The sequence below is a fragment of the Salvia splendens genome, chromosome 16 (assembly GCF_004379255.2).
Source record: "Salvia splendens isolate huo1 chromosome 16, SspV2, whole genome shotgun sequence".
In the NCBI taxonomy this organism is placed as follows: domain Eukaryota; kingdom Viridiplantae; phylum Streptophyta; class Magnoliopsida; order Lamiales; family Lamiaceae; genus Salvia; species Salvia splendens.
In genome coordinates, this window is record NC_056047.1 from 17576870 (window position 1) to 17595919 (window position 19050).

General features: G+C 39.7%; 2 protein-coding genes across 2 annotated transcripts; both read right to left on the minus strand.

The window, feature by feature from the left end:
- Positions 1-592: 592 nt before the first annotated feature.
- On the minus strand, positions 593-2633 carry LOC121772060. The gene has a single exon (XM_042169002.1). It carries the CDS (start codon positions 2054-2056, stop codon positions 743-745), a length of 1314 nt encoding a protein of 437 aa, XP_042024936.1. The 5' UTR covers positions 2057-2633; the 3' UTR covers positions 593-742.
- A 6456-nt stretch (positions 2634-9089) lies between these two features.
- On the minus strand, positions 9090-11689 carry LOC121771609 (actin). Its single transcript, XM_042168447.1, has 5 exons — positions 11556-11689; positions 10929-11001; positions 10423-10816; positions 9491-10104; positions 9090-9380 (listed from the first exon to the last, which is right to left on the minus strand). Exons 2-5 carry the CDS (start codon positions 10986-10988, stop codon positions 9315-9317), a joined length of 1134 nt encoding a protein of 377 aa, XP_042024381.1. The 5' UTR covers positions 10989-11001; positions 11556-11689; the 3' UTR covers positions 9090-9314.
- Between the last annotated feature and the right edge of the window lie 7361 nt (positions 11690-19050).

The window sequence follows — 19050 nt, forward strand, 5'->3', positions numbered from 1 at the left end:
ATTTACTATTTACTACTACTTCAGATTCTACATTCCACTAACATATCTTATTTTTATAAAACTACTCATACTATATTAAAGTAGGACACAATTTACTAATTTTTTCTATCCACTTTCCAGAGTATAGTTTTTAAAACTTGAATCGAGTCAACTTATGTCACTTAATCGTGGACGGCGAGAGCATTAATATTTCCATACAAATTCTGAGTATGATTGTCATTACTTTAAGATGGGGTGCATCTAAAACTCATATTCGTTATAAATAATCTTATTACTAAATGAGGAATTTGTAGGGAAGGATCAGAAACCAATCTAATCCATACATCTTGATTCATGGAAGGTTAAGATTGAATTTCAAAGAGAATAACATTTTCAGTGTACATGAATATTGTTTCCTATGATTTGTTGTATACCAACTTCTTCAATACAATATCTGGATTTGAAAAGCACCTAGAATTAATTGATTTGGAAACATGTCAAGTAGTATAAGGTCACATGTTTGACAAATCTGACCCAATGTGCTTCTTTTTCATCATAAATTTGACAAGCTACACATATGATTTGATTGAACAAACATTAAACTACAAAAAAATAAGGAAAAATCATAAAACTAGTGAACAAAACTTGAGACATGATTATATAGTTACTAGTTTTTGTAGGTAAAAACCTCCACTGTAAACACTTGAGAAACACAAATTGAATGTTAAAAGCATATCTAAATCCCTCTGGTTATATACCACCCTCAGTTGAGCCTCCTACGCCGTGGGGCGCGCGAATCTCCACTGTCAACGTCCGAGATTCTCGAAGCATCGTTCCTCCTCCTCGAAGACAAAGTTGAGAGCACCACAGTGGAATCGATTTCTATGGCATTGTCCACAGTTTGGCTCTCAGAGTGTATCACAGCAGCAATGCTGGACACAGAATCCCTATCATCCACCACCGGAAGGGGCAGCTCCGGGCTCCTCTCCACCGCATTGCTCTGGAAATACGACTCAATGGCAGCAAGAGACTCCGCTGAGTTGACTGCAGATGTGAGGTTAGACAATGAAGCAGCTCGATGGGAGCTTGATCTGCGAAGCAACAGTGATGTGAGACGACGGCTATCCCTCTCCCTTTCCCTCTCTCTCGTCTCGTAGTTGGGAGGGCTGCCCTCGGTTAGGTCAATCACGTCATCAAGTGGGGGCGTCGGAGTTCTTTCCCTGCGCATTCCTCTAGAAGTCAAGAACCGGTTGAGCAAAGCCGTGCTCCTCTCTGGGGAGTCGCGGAGGCCATCAGGGTGCCGGGAATGTATCTGAGCTAGCTCCCGGTTTATGTCAAAGGCGCTCCCGAGGCGCCTGATCATCTCCTCCACGGGAATAGTGAAGGCTGTTGCAGTCCTCTGTATAGTCTGCCTCCAGCTCTCGATCCGGCGGGCATGGGGCCTGACAGGGATCTTGAGGCTAGAATCAAGATCTTGGTCGCGGACAACGTTGCCACGGCCATATATAGGCGTCACGTTCTTAGTGGAGACCTCTCCCTTGCAAACGGGACACTCCTTAGCATCAGAATGATGATGCAACCAACGGTATAGACATGACCAGCAAAACAAGTGGCCACAGCAAGTGACAACGGGATCCTTGGCTAAATCTAAGCATATATTGCAATCAAAGAAACTCCCTTCCTCACCATTGCTCTTAGCACCCTCTTTCTTCTTACCGAGATCCTCGTCCTCAACAGAACCAGCCACGGTCTCACATATCTTAGCTACCCCAATTGGCCTATCCTCAGATGCCACACTGCCTTCACCGATCTGCGGTGCACTCCCATCAGCCAATTCCAAAGCAAGATTCCTTGTTTCTGAGGGGATCGGGAGCTGCCTCCAAAACGATCGCCACCTATGATTTCTCTGCCTAACGGCCTCCCTAACGCGATGAACTGGACTGTCTAACCAATCCTCAAAGTTCATTGCAAGGTCCATGTAGGTACCCGACCGAGGCTCACCACCACCATCACTAGAATTATCAACTGGCCCCAAATTGAGATCGAGGTTCATTGAATTAGCATTCTCTTCTGCCATTGCAAAATTTACCGAGCACAGCTACGATTCTCAACAGATAATACCAAACTGAAGCACCCAATTCTAAAAAATGAAAGGCACGAATTGCGCTAAATTACTGAAACCCTAATTTCAGAGATGAACACACAAAGACATCGTGCCTAGATATCTGATACCGAGCAATCAAACTGGTCAAATGGAGAGTTAAATCAAAACCCTAACTTCAATTTATAAAAAAAATGCTTAACAAGAATAAAAATTGATTTTCCGGTCAGCTGATGAATGGGGGAAAAATTATTCTAGCTTATCCAGGTCAACCAAATTGGAAAATACTACAGTGAAAAGGGGGGCGAAAGAAAACAAGCTACAGAGATTGTAACCGACGGAAATTCACCTGAAAACAAAAGATTTAATGGTTGAAACGAGCACTGAAAACCTGGAAATAAATTACGGCTTCGATTTCTGGAGGTAAAGTTGCAAGCTTTAAGCAGCAGACAGAGGAATTAAAAAAATTTAGGGATCTGGGTTGGGGCGAGGATGAGATGAATTGTGTGAAATTGTTTAGCTGAGAACGAAGCTGGAGAGAGAGAGAGAGGGAGTAGAAATAAATATTCTGTAGTAATTGTGGTGTAGCTGTGCAGCAGTGCTTATGGGACCCAGAGTACCACGTCAGCGCTCCGGACGTCGCCTACACTGTGGTTCGCCCCGCTACCGCCCCAACCCGCGGCTATCCATAGTGGATACCCTAAGAGCATCTCCAATAACCGGCGTCACCACCGCGACGCCGATTTTTCACCTACGCCGAACCATTGGAACCGGCGTCGGCGAAATCGGCGTCGCCATGGCGATTCCCGCGCTGACGCCGGTTCCGACGCCGATCCTCACGAGCGCCATTGTGTGTCCCGGATCGGCGCCAAACCGGCGTCGGATTTAAATTTTTTTTTTTTTTTTTCGAAAACACTATATATACGCGCGTTGAACCTCATTTTCATTCGCACCACTTGTTTTAACGAGTATTCTCTCTACCTTACTTTCTGTTCAAGATCAATTTAAGAAATGAGTAATGCCGGTGGTAGTTGTGGGGATGCGGATGAGTACGAGCGTATGATGAATTTTTTTATGCAAATTTATGTAATTTTTTAAATGTAATTTTTTTTAATTATTGTACTTTTTTTAAAAAATTAATGTACTTTTTAAATTTTAATATTATTATTCGAATTTTCCGTATTTGTCTCGTAAATTAAATTCCGTATGTTGATACGAGTGTAAATTAAATTATATAATTGTTATTAGTGATGTGGATAGGTAGTGTGAAGGCTATGTGAGGGCTATTTGATGTCCAGTTGATGTGGCAAGCTGATGTGGCAGGAGAATTGTAGTGCTGATGATGTGGCAGTGTGAAGGCTATTTGAGGGCTATTTGACGTCCTAACCTATTGGAGATGCTCTAAGGGTGTCCACTATAAGGCGGACACGCCCAATAGCCCCGCCCCAGTTTTTATCCATAGCCCCAATTTTATTGTCCATAGCCCCAAAATTTTGTGTCCGCCACTATAGTGGACACCTCCAATAGCCCCAAATTTTATAATCAACTTTCATTTTATAATATTTCAAGTAATTAAGAACAAATTTATCGGGCTCTTAGTGGATTAGAAGAAGCCGACTATACGAATTAAAAATAAAAATAAAAATAAAAATAAAATACAAAATAAAATTAAAATTAAAATTAGAATTACACACTAAATTAAAATTAAAATCACACACTACATTGAATCTAGTACAAATCACTACCAAGTTTACACAACGCCACTACCTCCCCTACGTGCCCACACTTCTTCAATCAAATCGGACTGCAGTGTGTTATGTGATGTGGTCCTGCGCATATCAGCGAAGCGTTGGATCAAATATTCATTGCTCCATGGTACGCCCATCTGGATCGGCGCGGAGGCGACACCGTGACTTGTACTTGCACCCTCTTCCGGCGCTCATCGCTCTGCCGCAAATCCTTCATCTTCTATTATCATATTATGCAATATGATACAGGCTAACATAATATTCGCGACATCATCTTCGTGCCAAACTCGTGCCGGACACCGTATAATAGCCCACCGCGATTGGAGGACACCAAAAGCCCGCTCAACGTCCTTCCTAGAACTCTCTTGTTTGCGCGCAAAATATTGTTTCTTCGGTCCTACCGGTTGGCGGACAGTCTTCACGAATACGGGCCACCGCGGATATATTCCATCTGCCAAATAGTAGCCCCTACTGTACTGCGTACCGTTGGCTACGAAGCTGATTTCTGGCCCCTCCCCCCGGCACTCCTCGTTGAAGAGAGGCGACGACTGAAGAACATTGATGTCGTTGTTCGAACCTGCCACGCCGAAATACGCATGCCAGATCTTCAGACGGTTGTCCGCCACGGCTTCCAGTATCATCGTTGGATGTTTGCTTTTGAATCCAGTAGTGAACTGGCCTTTCCATGCCACGGGGCAGTTCCTCCACTCCCAATGCATGCAATCGATGCTTCCTAACATTCCGGGGAAGCCGTGCACCGACCCGTGCATATCAAGTAGGCGCTGACACTCATCCGGGTTGGGCTTCCGTAGAAACTCCCCACCAAAAATTTCCCGGGTCCCCTTACAGAACTGCCTAAGCACCGTGAGGCTAGTCGTCTCACCCATCTGTAGGTATTCATCGAACATGTCCGCTGGTCCAGCGTAGGCAAGCTGTCGGATTGCAGCGGTGCACTTCTGTTGTGTGGACAGCCCGATCCGACCAGACGCATCACGCCGGAGGGTGAAGCACCGGTAACGCTCCGCCAAATTCGTCGCTATATAGTTGAACATCCGCTGCGACATCCTGAATCTCCGGCGGAATATCTCGGGTGGATAACGGGGGCTATCCACGAGGTAATCATCCATTAAACGTTGGTGAGCACCGACGTGGTCTCGTGGGATTGTCCGCCGATGAGTAATGGTGCGAGGGATCGGATCCTCCGCATCCTCCGCATCCTCCGCCAAACGGGCCGCTACCTCCTGGGCGGCCTGGTGTTGCACCTGTTGAATCAGAGCATTCCAGTTGTCTCTCCACAAATTGTTCATTTCCGACCCCAAATTGTAGTGAGAGAAATTTGTATAGATGTTGTGTTTGAATGGTGTGAAAATAATGAATGGAGTGGGGTGTATTTATAGGTGAATTGAAATGTAAAAAAAAAAAAAATCGCATGCAAGCGCCGCGGCTTCATCTTCGTGCCACTATAGGCGCCGCGCCTATAGGCGCGGCTATAGCCCCCTCGCCGAGTCCTCGCCCCGCTCGCGGAGATTCCGCGTCCGCCGTCCCCCCTCTCACCCGCCGCGTCCACCCCCGCGGCGGACACCCTTCCCACTATAAGCCGCCCCGCTTCCGCCCCGCCATCGCCCCGCTCGCGGCTATAGCCGCGTCCACGTTATAGTGGACGCTCTAATAGCCCCACCCCATAAGAGTGTCCACTATAAGGCGGACACCCCCAATAGCCCCACCCCATTTTTTGTCCATAGCCTCAGTTTTGTTGTCCATAGCCCCAAAATTTTATTTCCGACACTATAGTGGACGCCGGGTGCGGGGTGAGGACGCGGCGGGGGGGACATAGCCGCGCCTATAGGCGCGGCGACTATAGTGCGGACATCCGCCGCGGCGCATGCGGCGCGATTTTAAATTTTTTTTCCTCTATAAATACCACTCCCCACCACCTATTTTTCACCATTTTCACAAAATCCATCCACTCACTATCTACACAACCACTCTCTAAAAAATGCACCGAGGAGACGACGAATCACCCGACTCTCAGGAATCGGGATATGGCAGCAATCCATCAAACCCCTCGGCCTATCCATCGCAGCCATCGGGTTTTGGCGGATATGCTTCTCAGCCGTCGGGCTTTGGCGGATATGCTCCTCCGTCCCAGCATTGGAGTTAGAATCAATCTCCCCCACCGTGGGCATCGAGTCCACCCCTTCATCCATCTCAGTCGTGGAGGTCTTCTCCAACTCCGCCACCTTTACAGCGGAATCTGAGTCGTTCCGCATTTGGAGATTACAAACCCAACCTAGACGCGCTTCATCAGCCGCGTCCGGGTTCCCCTTTCCAAGCCAGCCAATCTCCGTTCACCGAAGCAGATCAAGATGCATTTGATACTATGATGGGTCTGCTCAGTTCTGGCATCCCAGATACGCCGGCAGCACGGGTGGAAACGCCCGTTCCGACCCGAGGAGGTAGCGACAGTCGGGGCGGAGGCGGCAGTCGTGGCACCGGCCAAGTCGGTGGGCGCACGGGCAGCGGGGCCGGCATTCCGAGTGGCGAGGGCAGTGGCACTGGCGGTAGCGGTGGCTCTGGTTCTGGGTCCAACCGGGGCAAGCCATACACCAAAGACGAGAGCATTGCCATGGCGAAGGCTTGGGATGTTATCACTTCGGACCCCAAGGTGGGCACAGATCAGGTCGAGGGGAGCTTTTGGTGGCGCGTCATGTTTGCATACGAGGAGTTCAAACCCGACGGCGCCGAGAGGCGCGACCCAGAACAGCTCCGGAAAAAGTGGGGTAGGATTCTCCATGCGACCAAGCGGTTCACGTCCATATATGAGAACAACCTTCGCCACGCTGAGAGTGGCCGCAGCGCAGCAGATGTTAAGAACCTGTCTGAGGGCCAATACCACACGGAGGGCTGGCCGAAGTTCACCTTGTGGGAAGAGTATCTTGTCCTCGCAGATTGTCCGAAATTCAGGTCGATCGTGGCCCACGACGTGGGAACAGCTCCTGGGCCAAAGCGCACAAGGCACAACCTTGCCGGCGACTACAGCAGTGGAAGCGGCTCGCAAGAGTTCGAGCAGTCCGACGAACAAGTCGAAGAGCTAGCCGATACTCACACTAGGCGACGACGGCCCATGGGACAACATGCCTCTATCCGCAGCGCCAGAGGGGGTAGAAGTGCCTCCCGCCTATCGGCCGGCGCTTCCGGATCGCGCATCCACCAGCTTGCCCCAATCCCACAGCCCACGATGCAACCCCACGAGGTATTGGCCAATGCCATAGACGTGCAGTTGATGCAACAACTGCAAAACGTATGCAGGTCATACGGAGGGGAAACTGACCCGTACGTCAGGAACGTCTACAAGAGGCTCATCACTCGGATTGAGAGTCGACTGGGGTTGGTTGATAATGCGCCTGGCGATACCGCGGCCGGCAGCAGCGAGAGAGGAGGAGGAGAAGAAGAAGAGGGAGACGAGGAAGCCGACTTCGACACCGAGTAGACGGTGGCGGAGTTTTGTAGTTGTATTTTATTTTAATTATTCGTTGTATAATTTTACCGGTTTGCAATACAACGAATATTCGACCCTAATTACCTCGTTTTCTAGTTATTTACACTGCGATTATTTAAATTATATTTGATTGAAACTAAAAATATTTTGAAATGAAAATTGATTATAAAATTTGGGGGCTATTGGAGGTGTCCACTATAGTGGCGGAAATAGAATTTTGTGGCTGTGGACAACAAAATTGGGGCTATGGACAAAAACTAGGGCGGGGTTATTGGGCGTGTCCGCCTTATAGTGGACACCCTTAGCACTGCAAAACTGGATGGACTTGTAAAGCCCAAATAAGCTAATTGATTGATTATTTAAATAGTTGATGCTAATAAAGAAAGGAGAGTGAAAATATTACTACGAGTTAGGAGTGGCAAATCGCGCATGTTGGACCATTATCGGGTCAACTTATTACTCTCAAACCCGAACACGGCACAAACCCGACACGAACCTATTAATGACACGAATCACCTTGGGTCAACACGACACGATAACAACATGTACATGACAGACACTATAGCAAAACGACCTGATAACACGATTAGAACCTCATAACACAGTAAGAATCTGTTAACAACTGCTCATGATTAACAAAAGTTACGAAATCTTGAATCTGATCATAAAAAATCTGATCAAAAATAAAAAATCTGATTACACAATTTGATTTGATGAACAATAATATCAATACATTAATAGCAACAAAATCCAACGAAATCTAACATAAAAAAACATCATTTTTTAAATAATAAAAGTTAATAATATAATAATATTATTTCTTAATGGATAACACGAACACAACACGAAATTTTCGTGTTCTTAACGGGTCGACCCGATAAGCACACGAACCCTATAAGTTCTGACTCAAACCCATTAATTTCGTGCGGATTCGTGTCGGGTTATCATGTTGTGTCAAAAATTGTCAGCCCTACTACTAGTAATACTATTATGCTAAACTGGACACTCAATATTTTTTCATGTAGCATAATTTATGTTATATTTGGGTGCTCTTCGGTCTGAATGATGATGTGTTTTCTGCAAATGTTCAAGGTGACTCGATTCTCCAGTTGTTATTATCTATTTGTTTTAGTTTTATTTATCCGTTTCATGGTTGACAGATTATTTCATACTCCCTCCGTCCACCAAAAATAGACATAGTTGTGTATGACACGGGTTTTAATGTGAAAATGGTAAAGTACGAGAGGTGAAGAAAATAAGAGATTAGTAGTGGTAGTGAACTGTTGGTTTCACATTACTAGTAGAGTAGTATTTAAATGTTTAAAACTTTTAACATTTAGAAATTGGTCTAATTTTGATGGACGGTCCGAAATAGTAAAACTTGTCTAGTTTTTTTTGTGGACGAATGGATTATTTTTTCGTGTGTAATTGGAAGCTGAGGAGTTTGTGTCCAAATACTTTGTTGAGATGGCTGCAAAGGCAAGAAAGGGAGTGTTGTTGGTTTGGATGATGTTTAAAATCGGCAACCGCAATTCACATACAACCATATTTTATGGTTATAGTTGGTGCTTTTTATACCCACTTATCTCCCAATTTAAACATAAAATTTCTTTAGAAAACATTAGTTAAATTGTGTTTATATTTAAGCTACTTAACAAACAAAAAAATGCTACTTGCAGTTTTGTGGATGTGTGTGTATTGTAAATTATGAGCTATCTATAACGTGTAAGCAAAGAACTGAGCCAAAGAAGCATGGTAAATGTAAGGGTGAAATGGGGGATTTCATCCAAATCTCAAAACATTATAATAAATACACAAATTCTTCTACAAATTAACATAAATGGAAAAAATGAATTCATTGCCATGTCCAAGGCTTCAAATCTTATAATTTTAAAAGGCTCATAGCAGAGGGGAAAAAACACGAGAAACTAACAAGCAAAAGCAAATAGCAGCATCTCAAATCTCATCACCAGCAAAGATCATCTCTTTAGAAGCACTTTCTGTGGACGATCGATGGCCCAGATTCATCGTACTCTGCCTTGGCAATCCACATCTGCAAATGTCAAAAACCAAATCAATAGTCAGTACTAATTCTTGATTAAGCTCCCTACTTTCTGATATCTCCAAACTAAAAGTGGTTGAGCAATCTGTGTATTGCATTACCTGTTGGAATGTGCTGAGAGAAGCCAAGATGGAACCTCCAATCCAGACACTGTACTTCCTCTCGGGAGGAGCCACCACCTTGATCTTCATGCTGCTGGGTGCTAGAGCGGTGATCTCCTTGCTCATCCTGTCAGCAATGCCCGGGAACATGGTCGATCCACCACTGAGGACAATGTTTCCGTATAGGTCCTTCCTTATATCGACATCACACTTCATGATTGAGTTGTAAGTGGTCTCATGAATACCAGCAGCTTCCATTCCAATCATCGATGGCTGGAACAGGACCTCAGGGCACCGGAATCTTTCAGCGCCAATGGTGATGACCTGTCCATCGGGAAGCTCATAGTTCTTCTCCACAGCAGAGCTGGTCTTGGACGTCTCGATCTCTTGCTCATAGTCCAAAGCAATATATGCCAACTTCTCTTTGATGTCCCTTACAATTTCTCGCTCCGCAGTGGTGGTGAAAGAGTAGCCTCTCTCCGTCAATATCTTCATGAGGTGGTCGGTCAGATCACGCCCAGCCAGGTCAAGACGGAGGATAGCATGAGGGAGTGCATAACCTTCATAGATGGGGACAGTATGGCTGACACCGTCTCCAGAGTCAAGAACAATACCTACAACCAACCCATCAATGACATGCGATTTCTCCTCTAATTTATTTTGTTAAGAACTTTGATCATACACAACAGATGCTTGAAGAAAACTACATAGAACTCAATCAAGTATACAATTTCCACCATATACTATAGTCTACCTTGATTGAACACTGCCAATAATAATGCAACAAAATTATTTTACCTATGATAATTCGGGTGTATTGATTTAAGGGGCTGATAGTTTCTAGTACAACGGAGAACGGTATGATTCTTAAACATAAAGGAATTATTAAATCATGAATCAGGGGAAAATAAAATGGTTTAGCATTTGCTTACCAGTTGTACGACCACTGGCGTACAGGGAAAGAACTGCCTGAATGGCAACGTACATGGCAGGGGCATTAAATGTCTCAAACATGATCTGAGTCATCTTTTCACGATTGGCCTTGGGGTTAAGAGGGGCCTCTGTCAAGAGAATCGGATGCTCTTCTGGGGCCACACGAAGCTCATTGTAGAATGTGTGATGCCATATTTTCTCCATATCATCCCAGTTGCTGACAATCCCGTGCTCAATTGGATACTTCAATGTCAAAATACCTCTCTTGGACTGAGCCTCGTCACCAACGTAAGCATCCTTTTGGCCCATGCCAACCATCACACCAGTGTGACGAGGGCGCCCGACAATGCTAGGGAACACTGCCCTTGGGGCATCATCTCCCGCAAATCCAGCCTGACAGTATTCAAATCAACTTAAATTTAAGCATTTACACATTAACTAGATGTTGATCAAATCAAAACACCGAAAAAGATGAGTTTCCGTTTGTTCAAATCATAAGTGTTACCTTGACCATTCCGGTTCCATTGTCGCAGACAAGGGGCTGAATATCCTCGGCTTCGGCCATTTCTTAATGTGCTCTGGAGAAACAATATAACAACGCCTATTATTCATTACACTTAAAGAATTGACAATAACACAATATGTAACATCATCTTTAAGTCGATTTTACCAATATCAGCATAATAACAAAACTCGTCAAATTTAAATCGATCATTAGCAGTTAGTATCATATATTTTCTACAAAGATTACTTCCTCACAATACTTACAATGCTGCCACCATATCATACTATTGATCAAATTTTAGGGGAAATCACTAATCAACGGGCAAGTCAAAATCAGTAAACATTTTCAACAAATTCAGCGTAGCAGTCAAATTTATTCAATCAGAAACTCAAACAAGTCATCAAATTCCAATCCCTCAACTCTCAAAAACCCCAATTCCAGATCCACATATCCCGATTCACAAAAAAAGTGCACAAACCCGTAGATCTCATTACCAAGACCATTTGCCCTCACAGATCAAACAAATCATAAAGGAAACACAACACCAACGCCACAAATCCAATCATTTCACAATCCATTCCCGGATTAAACCCACACAATAATCGGATAAAACTACTAAAACCGTACCTTTGAAATCTCGCTGAAAATGAATCACCCCTTTCTCGCTGTAGCTTCGAGTTTCTCTCTCTATCAGTAGAGAAAAAACCTCTGCTTTCCCCTTGTCCGAAGCAGTGCCGCCACTCTGGTTCAAAAAGGAAAATGGAAATGGAGTTTGCAGTGTTGAAGAAATTCACCTTATAATGAACCCCAGATCCACGCCCCAATTCATCTCGGCCGTTGATTCCGTGATGGTTGGGGGCCCCACAGCAACACATTCCTTCAAGATTTAGCTGGCCTAGCTTTTTCTATTATGACGGATGTACCCCTGCGTTTTAGTCCAGTTCCTCCGTTTTCTTCTCGGTCTCTCGAGGTCAATTTCGGACACTCGCGTTTTCATATTCAAAAATTGAGTCAATTGAATTCAATTTTTTCTATTGTTTTTTTAATCCTGCAAATAAAATTGTACACCATGACAACATATTCTTCACCACATCCCTTTTATTGTCCACATAAAATATGAAAATTAATAAGTTCATTTGTGTGTATTTTCTATATATTTTATTTATCAGTTTTGGATCATATTCACAATTTGTGAACCACGTTATTGTGAATCAAAGATTGATAGTTTTATACTCCCTCCGTCCCGTGTTACTTGCACTTATTTCCTTTCTGGGCGTCCCAAGTTATTTGCACTCTTTCCATTTTTAGTAAAAATTATCACCTACAGCTGCAATTGTTGACTTTGCTATACACTCATTCCTTAATCTCCGTGCCGAAAAGCAAACGTGTGAGTAGCACTGGACGGAGGGAGTACTTTGATAATTATGAGTTAGTCAAAGTGGTAAAATAAGAATAATGCTTGAGGCCAAAATAGTACTATTTCATATTCGAGTTCAATATAGTCCAATTAAATTTGTAATATAAATTTTCTTAATTTGTTCAAAAGAATGGTAATTTATACTCTCATATTTCATTCAACATTAGTTGAATCATATTCTATATTGGGTCGTCCCATTATAATTGAGTTACTACTATTTTTTTTCACAAAACAATAGTATATTTTATTCTTTTTATTTTATTATACTCGTATCTGTTAATTTGAACTTTGTTTGTCTCTTTAATTTATTCTTTAGCCTATTTTTTCACTTAATTCATTTAAAATAATTTTCTTAATTTTATGCCCAAAAAAATTGATCGCTTCTGCATGTTTTTAATTCCTAACGAGTCTAAACAATATGTTGTTGGGGGAAAATTTGCCTCTAACGCCAAATAATATATTTAAATTAATTTCTGCAAATCTTCTTTTTCTATTTAATGAATTGTAGTATAATTTTTTTTATGGCTCGTGTGTATTAGTGGGTAAGTGGACGTGCAATGATACTAACTACGTGGGTCGACGGCAAAGTGGGGCTATGCCTACTCACCATCTCCATGCCTACAATTATTTTTAATTAAGATAAATTATTAAAGTATTTAGTATAGCTAAAAATATTATAGTCTTAGGCCCTTCTAGAAAATAGTCCGACGAGATAATTGACGATTCATCGATCAAAATATGTGGTTTTCTAAACCTCTTGTAAAAATAAATAATGAAAAAGAAAATGCAAGAAAAAGATCACTTGTAGCCTCTTTTAATTTTTTTTGTCTCAACTATTAGCGTTAAAACAAAGTTAAGAATAAAGTCATACTCAAATTTATCATTTTTGTCTTTATTTCTCAATTGTTTTTGTTTTATTTCTTTATATTTGCCTCCCTTAGTTTCTCTTTTGCCTGGTAAAAAATTTGTTTCTTGTTTTTTTTTCTTAAAAAAAATTATTAGTTCTTAGGCGATTAAATCATAACCAAATTTAGTTGAGTAAAGTAAAAATTAATATTTGCTTTAGTTTCGTTATCATGTCAAACATCAATATTAATGAATGTATCTATCGAAATTATTACTCATTTATGAACTTTCAAAGTTAATGATCGATTTTAGGTAATTAAAAAGGTTCATCACTTTTAGTCATCTACTAGTATTATATATTGAGTTTTTCTATTAATTCCCATTTATTTTCATAATATTAAGGTGTCAGCATGAAATGATAATATTTTATTGGAAGTTTAAATGATAATTTATACTATTGTTTTAATATAATTCCTTAAGATTATAAGTCATACACTACAAAATTCCTATCCATTGATTGAATGGAAATATTTCACCAATTGAATTGTGTTGTTTTCGAATTAATAATTAAGTTTACACAAATTTTAACTCTATATTAGTACTATTTGAGCAATATAGTACTTATAATTTATTAGCTTGATATACCAAATGACCACTTACTTTGATAACCAACTTTGATGTCTCATAAAGAAGTGATAAAACCACTTTCAAAAAGAGCTTTTGGATCCAACTTTAGATAAAGAGGTAGTTTAAAAAGAAGAAAATGTATATTGCTTTGATGTAAAACATGTGAGAAGGTGTAATGTGTCTATCATGCATGCCCATATATACATATGTTCACATCTTTATCTAGAACCCATGTTCATGTGCTTCAAAAGTTATGGTTTCTAATTCAAGATTTTAATTCAACATTGTAATTTTATCAATTATTGTTGTGTTTCTTGCCTTATAAGGTTTAGATATTCACCTATTCTAGAGTGCAATAGTGCTAAATGATTGAAACTTGAATCTTAATTCAGTTTCATAAATGGTGCTAAAATCACAAAGACTAATTTTGCCACTATATATGCAATATTCGTTCATACTCTTATTTTTAACTGGATATACTTAGACTATCTTTATTAATAATCATCACTAAGTCGATCTTAAATAATTTTTCTATAAAATATTCATTTCACTACTATCCATATACATCATTCAACTCGATCTCAATCAACTTTTCAATAAAATATTCATTTCACTATAATCCATATACAATTTTTTATTTAACTTGATCTCAATCAACTATTCAATAAAATATTCATTTCAGTATCATCCGAAATTTTTTTACCATCATTATTGACACCAACCCAATTAAACACCAGCAAATCTTGAAATTGTTTCCATGACACTTCATAGAAGACCATCCAATTTAAACCATCCAATTATATCCCATATCCTGACATCTTTCAATATTTGTTCGGAGTGGCTGACAACAACTCAAAATGGGGGTCACAAAGATAATTTTCATTTTACAATTTATTTTATATATTGACATTTTTGTGGTCGTAGCCCAAAATTTTTATATACTTAAATTTTATACATTTTATAGTACTCCGTATATCTTATTTACTAAGATTTTAGGTTGAAGATTATAATAGAATTTGGTTTTCAATAATGAAAATTTTAAATGATATATTCTATGACCATTTATTTTAATTAAAATTAAGTATTATATCACTTAAAATTTGATGATATTTTTTCAAATTAATGCGATTTATTTTTTCAAAACAAATATAACCCAAACTACATCACAGTTGATTTAATATTTATACAATTATATAGGAATAAAATCAAGTTATATTCAACTATATTATTATATAAATAAAAGTAATAATGTTGATTCAATAGTATAATAAAATTATACATAAACAAATTAGAGTATGTTGTTATCAAAATACTTAAGTAATTTTTATAATGATAAAACAATTAATTGTAGAATTGAAAATAAATCTTATTACAATCTTCAACTTAAAAGGTTATGAATATGTAATAATTTTTTATTAATTTACTAAAAACTTTTCGTGTTTAAAATTTGCTCGTGAAGTTTTTTTTCAGTGTCCTTATTAGTAATTTATTATGATGCGACCTAGGGTTACTGAATCGGTTAACTATGAACCGGATCGGTTTTAACATGTTATTGAGGAATCGAGAATGGAGAATTGGTTTTTGGTCTGATTCTGGTTATGAGATTTTTTTAATCAGTTCTCGATTCTAACCGAATCGGCCTGTTTTTTTCTAGAGCCATATTTAATTTCAATTTTAGATTTGACAATCTATTAGTATTAGTATTAGTATTATTGTTAAATATCAAAATTGTAAGTTAACCCTCACATTGTTGATATACATTTACTACATTATTGATTACATTTTGTTGTGTATTGATTTCAATTCATTGGTATTGATTTATTGAATATTTTTTGATGTTGGACTTTTTTGGCTGTTTAATTGTTTACTTTGTTAGGTTTTGCATTATTGAATTTTTAAGTATTGGATAACGATTTGCTTTGTTGGTTTGCATTTTGATGTGGGTTGATTCCAATTTTTAGGTATTAAATTCATGAATTATTAATTATATTTTTGTGAGTTCCATTGTTAATTTTTTTGGGTATTGAATTAACTAAAGTTTTAATAAAATCGGATGAATGATCAGTTCTTTGATTCTTAGCTAAGCGATCAATTTTCAGTTCTGGTTCTGAATTTATAAAATTCTGTAACTCTATTTTTATATAGTATATAAAAAGCTTACTCCATTCCTAATCCATGAACGTGCAGCGCCAAATCAAAACAACCTTTCATCTCCCATTTTCAAAATCAGCGCCTCTCAAGATTATTGTTTTGCTATTTTTGAAATTTTCATGCACTAAAGACCAATTGTGTTTGAGCTTGAACTGGAAAAAGATTGATGAACTCAATTAGTTTGCTGTGAACTATTTTTAAGTTTTTATGGTAATTTCATGATTTCATTATTTTTGCTGCTTGGTTAGAGTATATTTGAAATTTTGCAGTTGCTACTTTGTGGGAAAATAATCTAGAAATTGTGGTTCTTTAATGGGAGTAATTGATTGTGTGGTGTAGGTCTAAATATAGACTAGAGTATATAGAGTTGTGATTATATGATAACCCCTAAATATCGTAATAACCCTATAACCAAATCTGAACCACACATATTTTCTAATCTTGTGGTTGAGATTCAAACTAAGATTTACTTCATAAAAAAAAAACGCGAGGTAAATATGTCATTTCCCTCATTTAATTTCTGAATTGATAAACCTAACATAAAATGATACTTTTGACTGATAAAATGATAAAATGATATATGTTAGGTTTATTGCATATAATGATAGTTTTGCCGGACAGAATGATACTCTGAGTTGATAAAATGATAATTTTGACTGATAAAATGATAAAATGATAAAATGTTAGGTTTATTGCATAGAATGATAGTTTTGCCGGATAGAATGATACTCTGAGTTGATAAAATGATACTTTTGACTGATAAAATGATAACTGACAAGAATTTATTATGCATCCACACGATTATGCAGACTGTCAAAACACAATTCAGTTTACTCTACCCATGTTGAATCTAGTCCACAACCAATCCACATCAATATAAAAGACTCAGACGCCATATACATACATACATACATACATACGTGTAACTGAACCGCATACATCTGTATACCATGGGAAATAAGATTTTACGTATTTAAATGAGCGAAATTTGGATACGTAAATTTTATCATGAGCGAAATTCAGAAATTAAATGAGCGAAATGACATATTTTTCCTTTGCGTCTTTTTTATGAAGGAAAGCTAAGTTTGAATCTAGACCACGTGATTTTAAAAATGTGTGGTCCAGATTTAGTTATAGGGTTATTACGGAAATTGGGTTTATCATTATAATGCACCCCTAAAAGTTTAATCCCTCTGTTTCCTTTTTAGTTTGTTCCATAAAAAATGTCATATATTTCTCTTTTGAAAAAAGTTCATTCTCAAATCAATTATAAAATTATATTTTCTCTCACCACTTAACACACAAAATAACATCTCTTAAAATTCCAAGTCATCTTCCAAGTGTGACATCTATTATGGAACGGATGGAGTAGTATTGTGATAAAGGAATTTGTAAGAGCATCTCCAATGGCAGCGTCAGCATAGGCACGCCGATTTTTCGTGTTGACTTCCGGACGGCGGTGAAACACTATATATACGCGCTGACTTCCGGACGGCGGTGGACCCCGAGGAGAAGACTTATCTTCGCGTATTGCTCCGGAGCATGCGTGAAGAATTGGAGGGGTTTCAGAGGGATACCGGCGGAAGTAGCGGCGGCGTTGGGGGCGACGGAGGCGGCGACGACGGAGGCGAGGACGGCGGCGAGGAGTGATTTTTTATGTATTTTTTTTGTACTTTTTAATTTTTGTATTTTTTTAAATTAAAGTACTTTTTTATAAATTATTGTATTTTTTTATAAATTTTAATATTATTATTCTGTATATGTCTCGTAAATTAAATTTCGTATGTTGCTACGATTGTAAATTAAATTATATAATTGTTATTAGTGATGTGGATAGGCTATGAGAGGGCTATGGGAGGGCTATTGCATGTCCAGATGATGTGGCAGGAGGATTTTAGTGCAGATGATGTGGCAGTGGGAAGGTTATGGGAGGGCTATTGCATGTCCAGAACCATTGGAGATGCAAGATAAGTCTTCTCCTCGGGGTCCACCGTCGTCCGGAAGTCGGCTAAGGTCTTCACCATTTGAGCGCGCGTTTGTTGACGCGCGAAGAATTTGAGCTCATCGATGGACCTACCGAGGGGGATGCCGACTGGACCTCCTGGGAACTCAGGGTGCCCCCCTCGCTTCCCGTTGCGCCCGCCTTTGGCCAACCAGGTACATGTTGTAGTACCCGGTCATCGGAGGCCAACCACCTTCCACGGGAGCCGGGGGAGTCTGAGACCCATTCGTCACTGGAGTACCTTCGTAGTTGTTCTCCATTTCTCGTTGTTGATCTTGTACAGAAATGAAGATAGAGAGAGTACTCGTTAATACAAGTGGTGCGAATGAAAATGACGTCAAAAGCGCGTATATATAGTGTTTTGAAAAATTTTTAAAAAAAATAAAATTATGACGCCGGTCTGACTCCGATTCGGGGCCTACAATGGCGCCGTGAGAGTCGGCGTTAGTCCAAAAATCGGCGTAGGCGCGCCGATTTTGACGCCGGTTTCGCTGACGCCGGCTGCAATGGTTCGGCGTCAGCACCGGCGTCCGCGAAAAATCGGCGTGCCTACGCTGACGCCGCCATTGGAGATGCTCTAAGTAGCAGTGAAATTAGCAACTTTGGTTGTGTAGTGAATATGTACTGTAGTATATATGTAAGGAAGTTGTGTGTGGCAGTGAATTGATGGTGTAGTGTAGTTCTTTTCATAGCTTTTTTTCAGAATTAGTTTTCAGAAACTTTAGGAGAGAGAACCAACTTCTCGTTAGGGGAGACATTGAGAGAAATTGTTTTGATTTGGCGCTGCACGTTCATGGATTAGGCTTTTAGTAGGAGGCTTTACTATATACTATATAAAAGTATATTCATATGTCAATAAAGTGGATTAGGAGATCCTTATCGAGTTAGAACTGAATAAGAAGTTCTAATAATGCGACCAACAATTAATACAGTGAACATATAAAATCCTAAAAATGACTGCAATTTTTTGCTTTGTTCTATTCCAGTTTTAACACTCATAAACTGTCACATTACTACTTTTTACTATACTTGTATTTCCCAATTGAAGTTAAATTCGATTTATAGGGAAATTGGGCAAC

Excerpts from the sequence above, each read along its gene's own strand:
- LOC121772060 (XM_042169002.1), bottom strand. The coding sequence starts at position 2,056 with ATGGCAGAAGAGAATGCTAATTCAATGAACCTCGATCTCAATTTGGGG.
- LOC121771609 (XM_042168447.1), bottom strand. The coding sequence starts at position 10,988 with ATGGCCGAAGCCGAGGATATTCAGCCCCTTGTCTGCGACAATGGAACC. Across the intron at positions 10,105-10,422 it reads CGCCAGTGGTCGTACAACTG|GTATTGTTCTTGACTCTGGA; the intron begins GTAAGCAAATGC and ends GGTTGGTTGTAG. Across the intron at positions 9,381-9,490 it reads CTCTCAGCACATTCCAACAG|ATGTGGATTGCCAAGGCAGA; the intron begins GTAATGCAATAC and ends TGACATTTGCAG.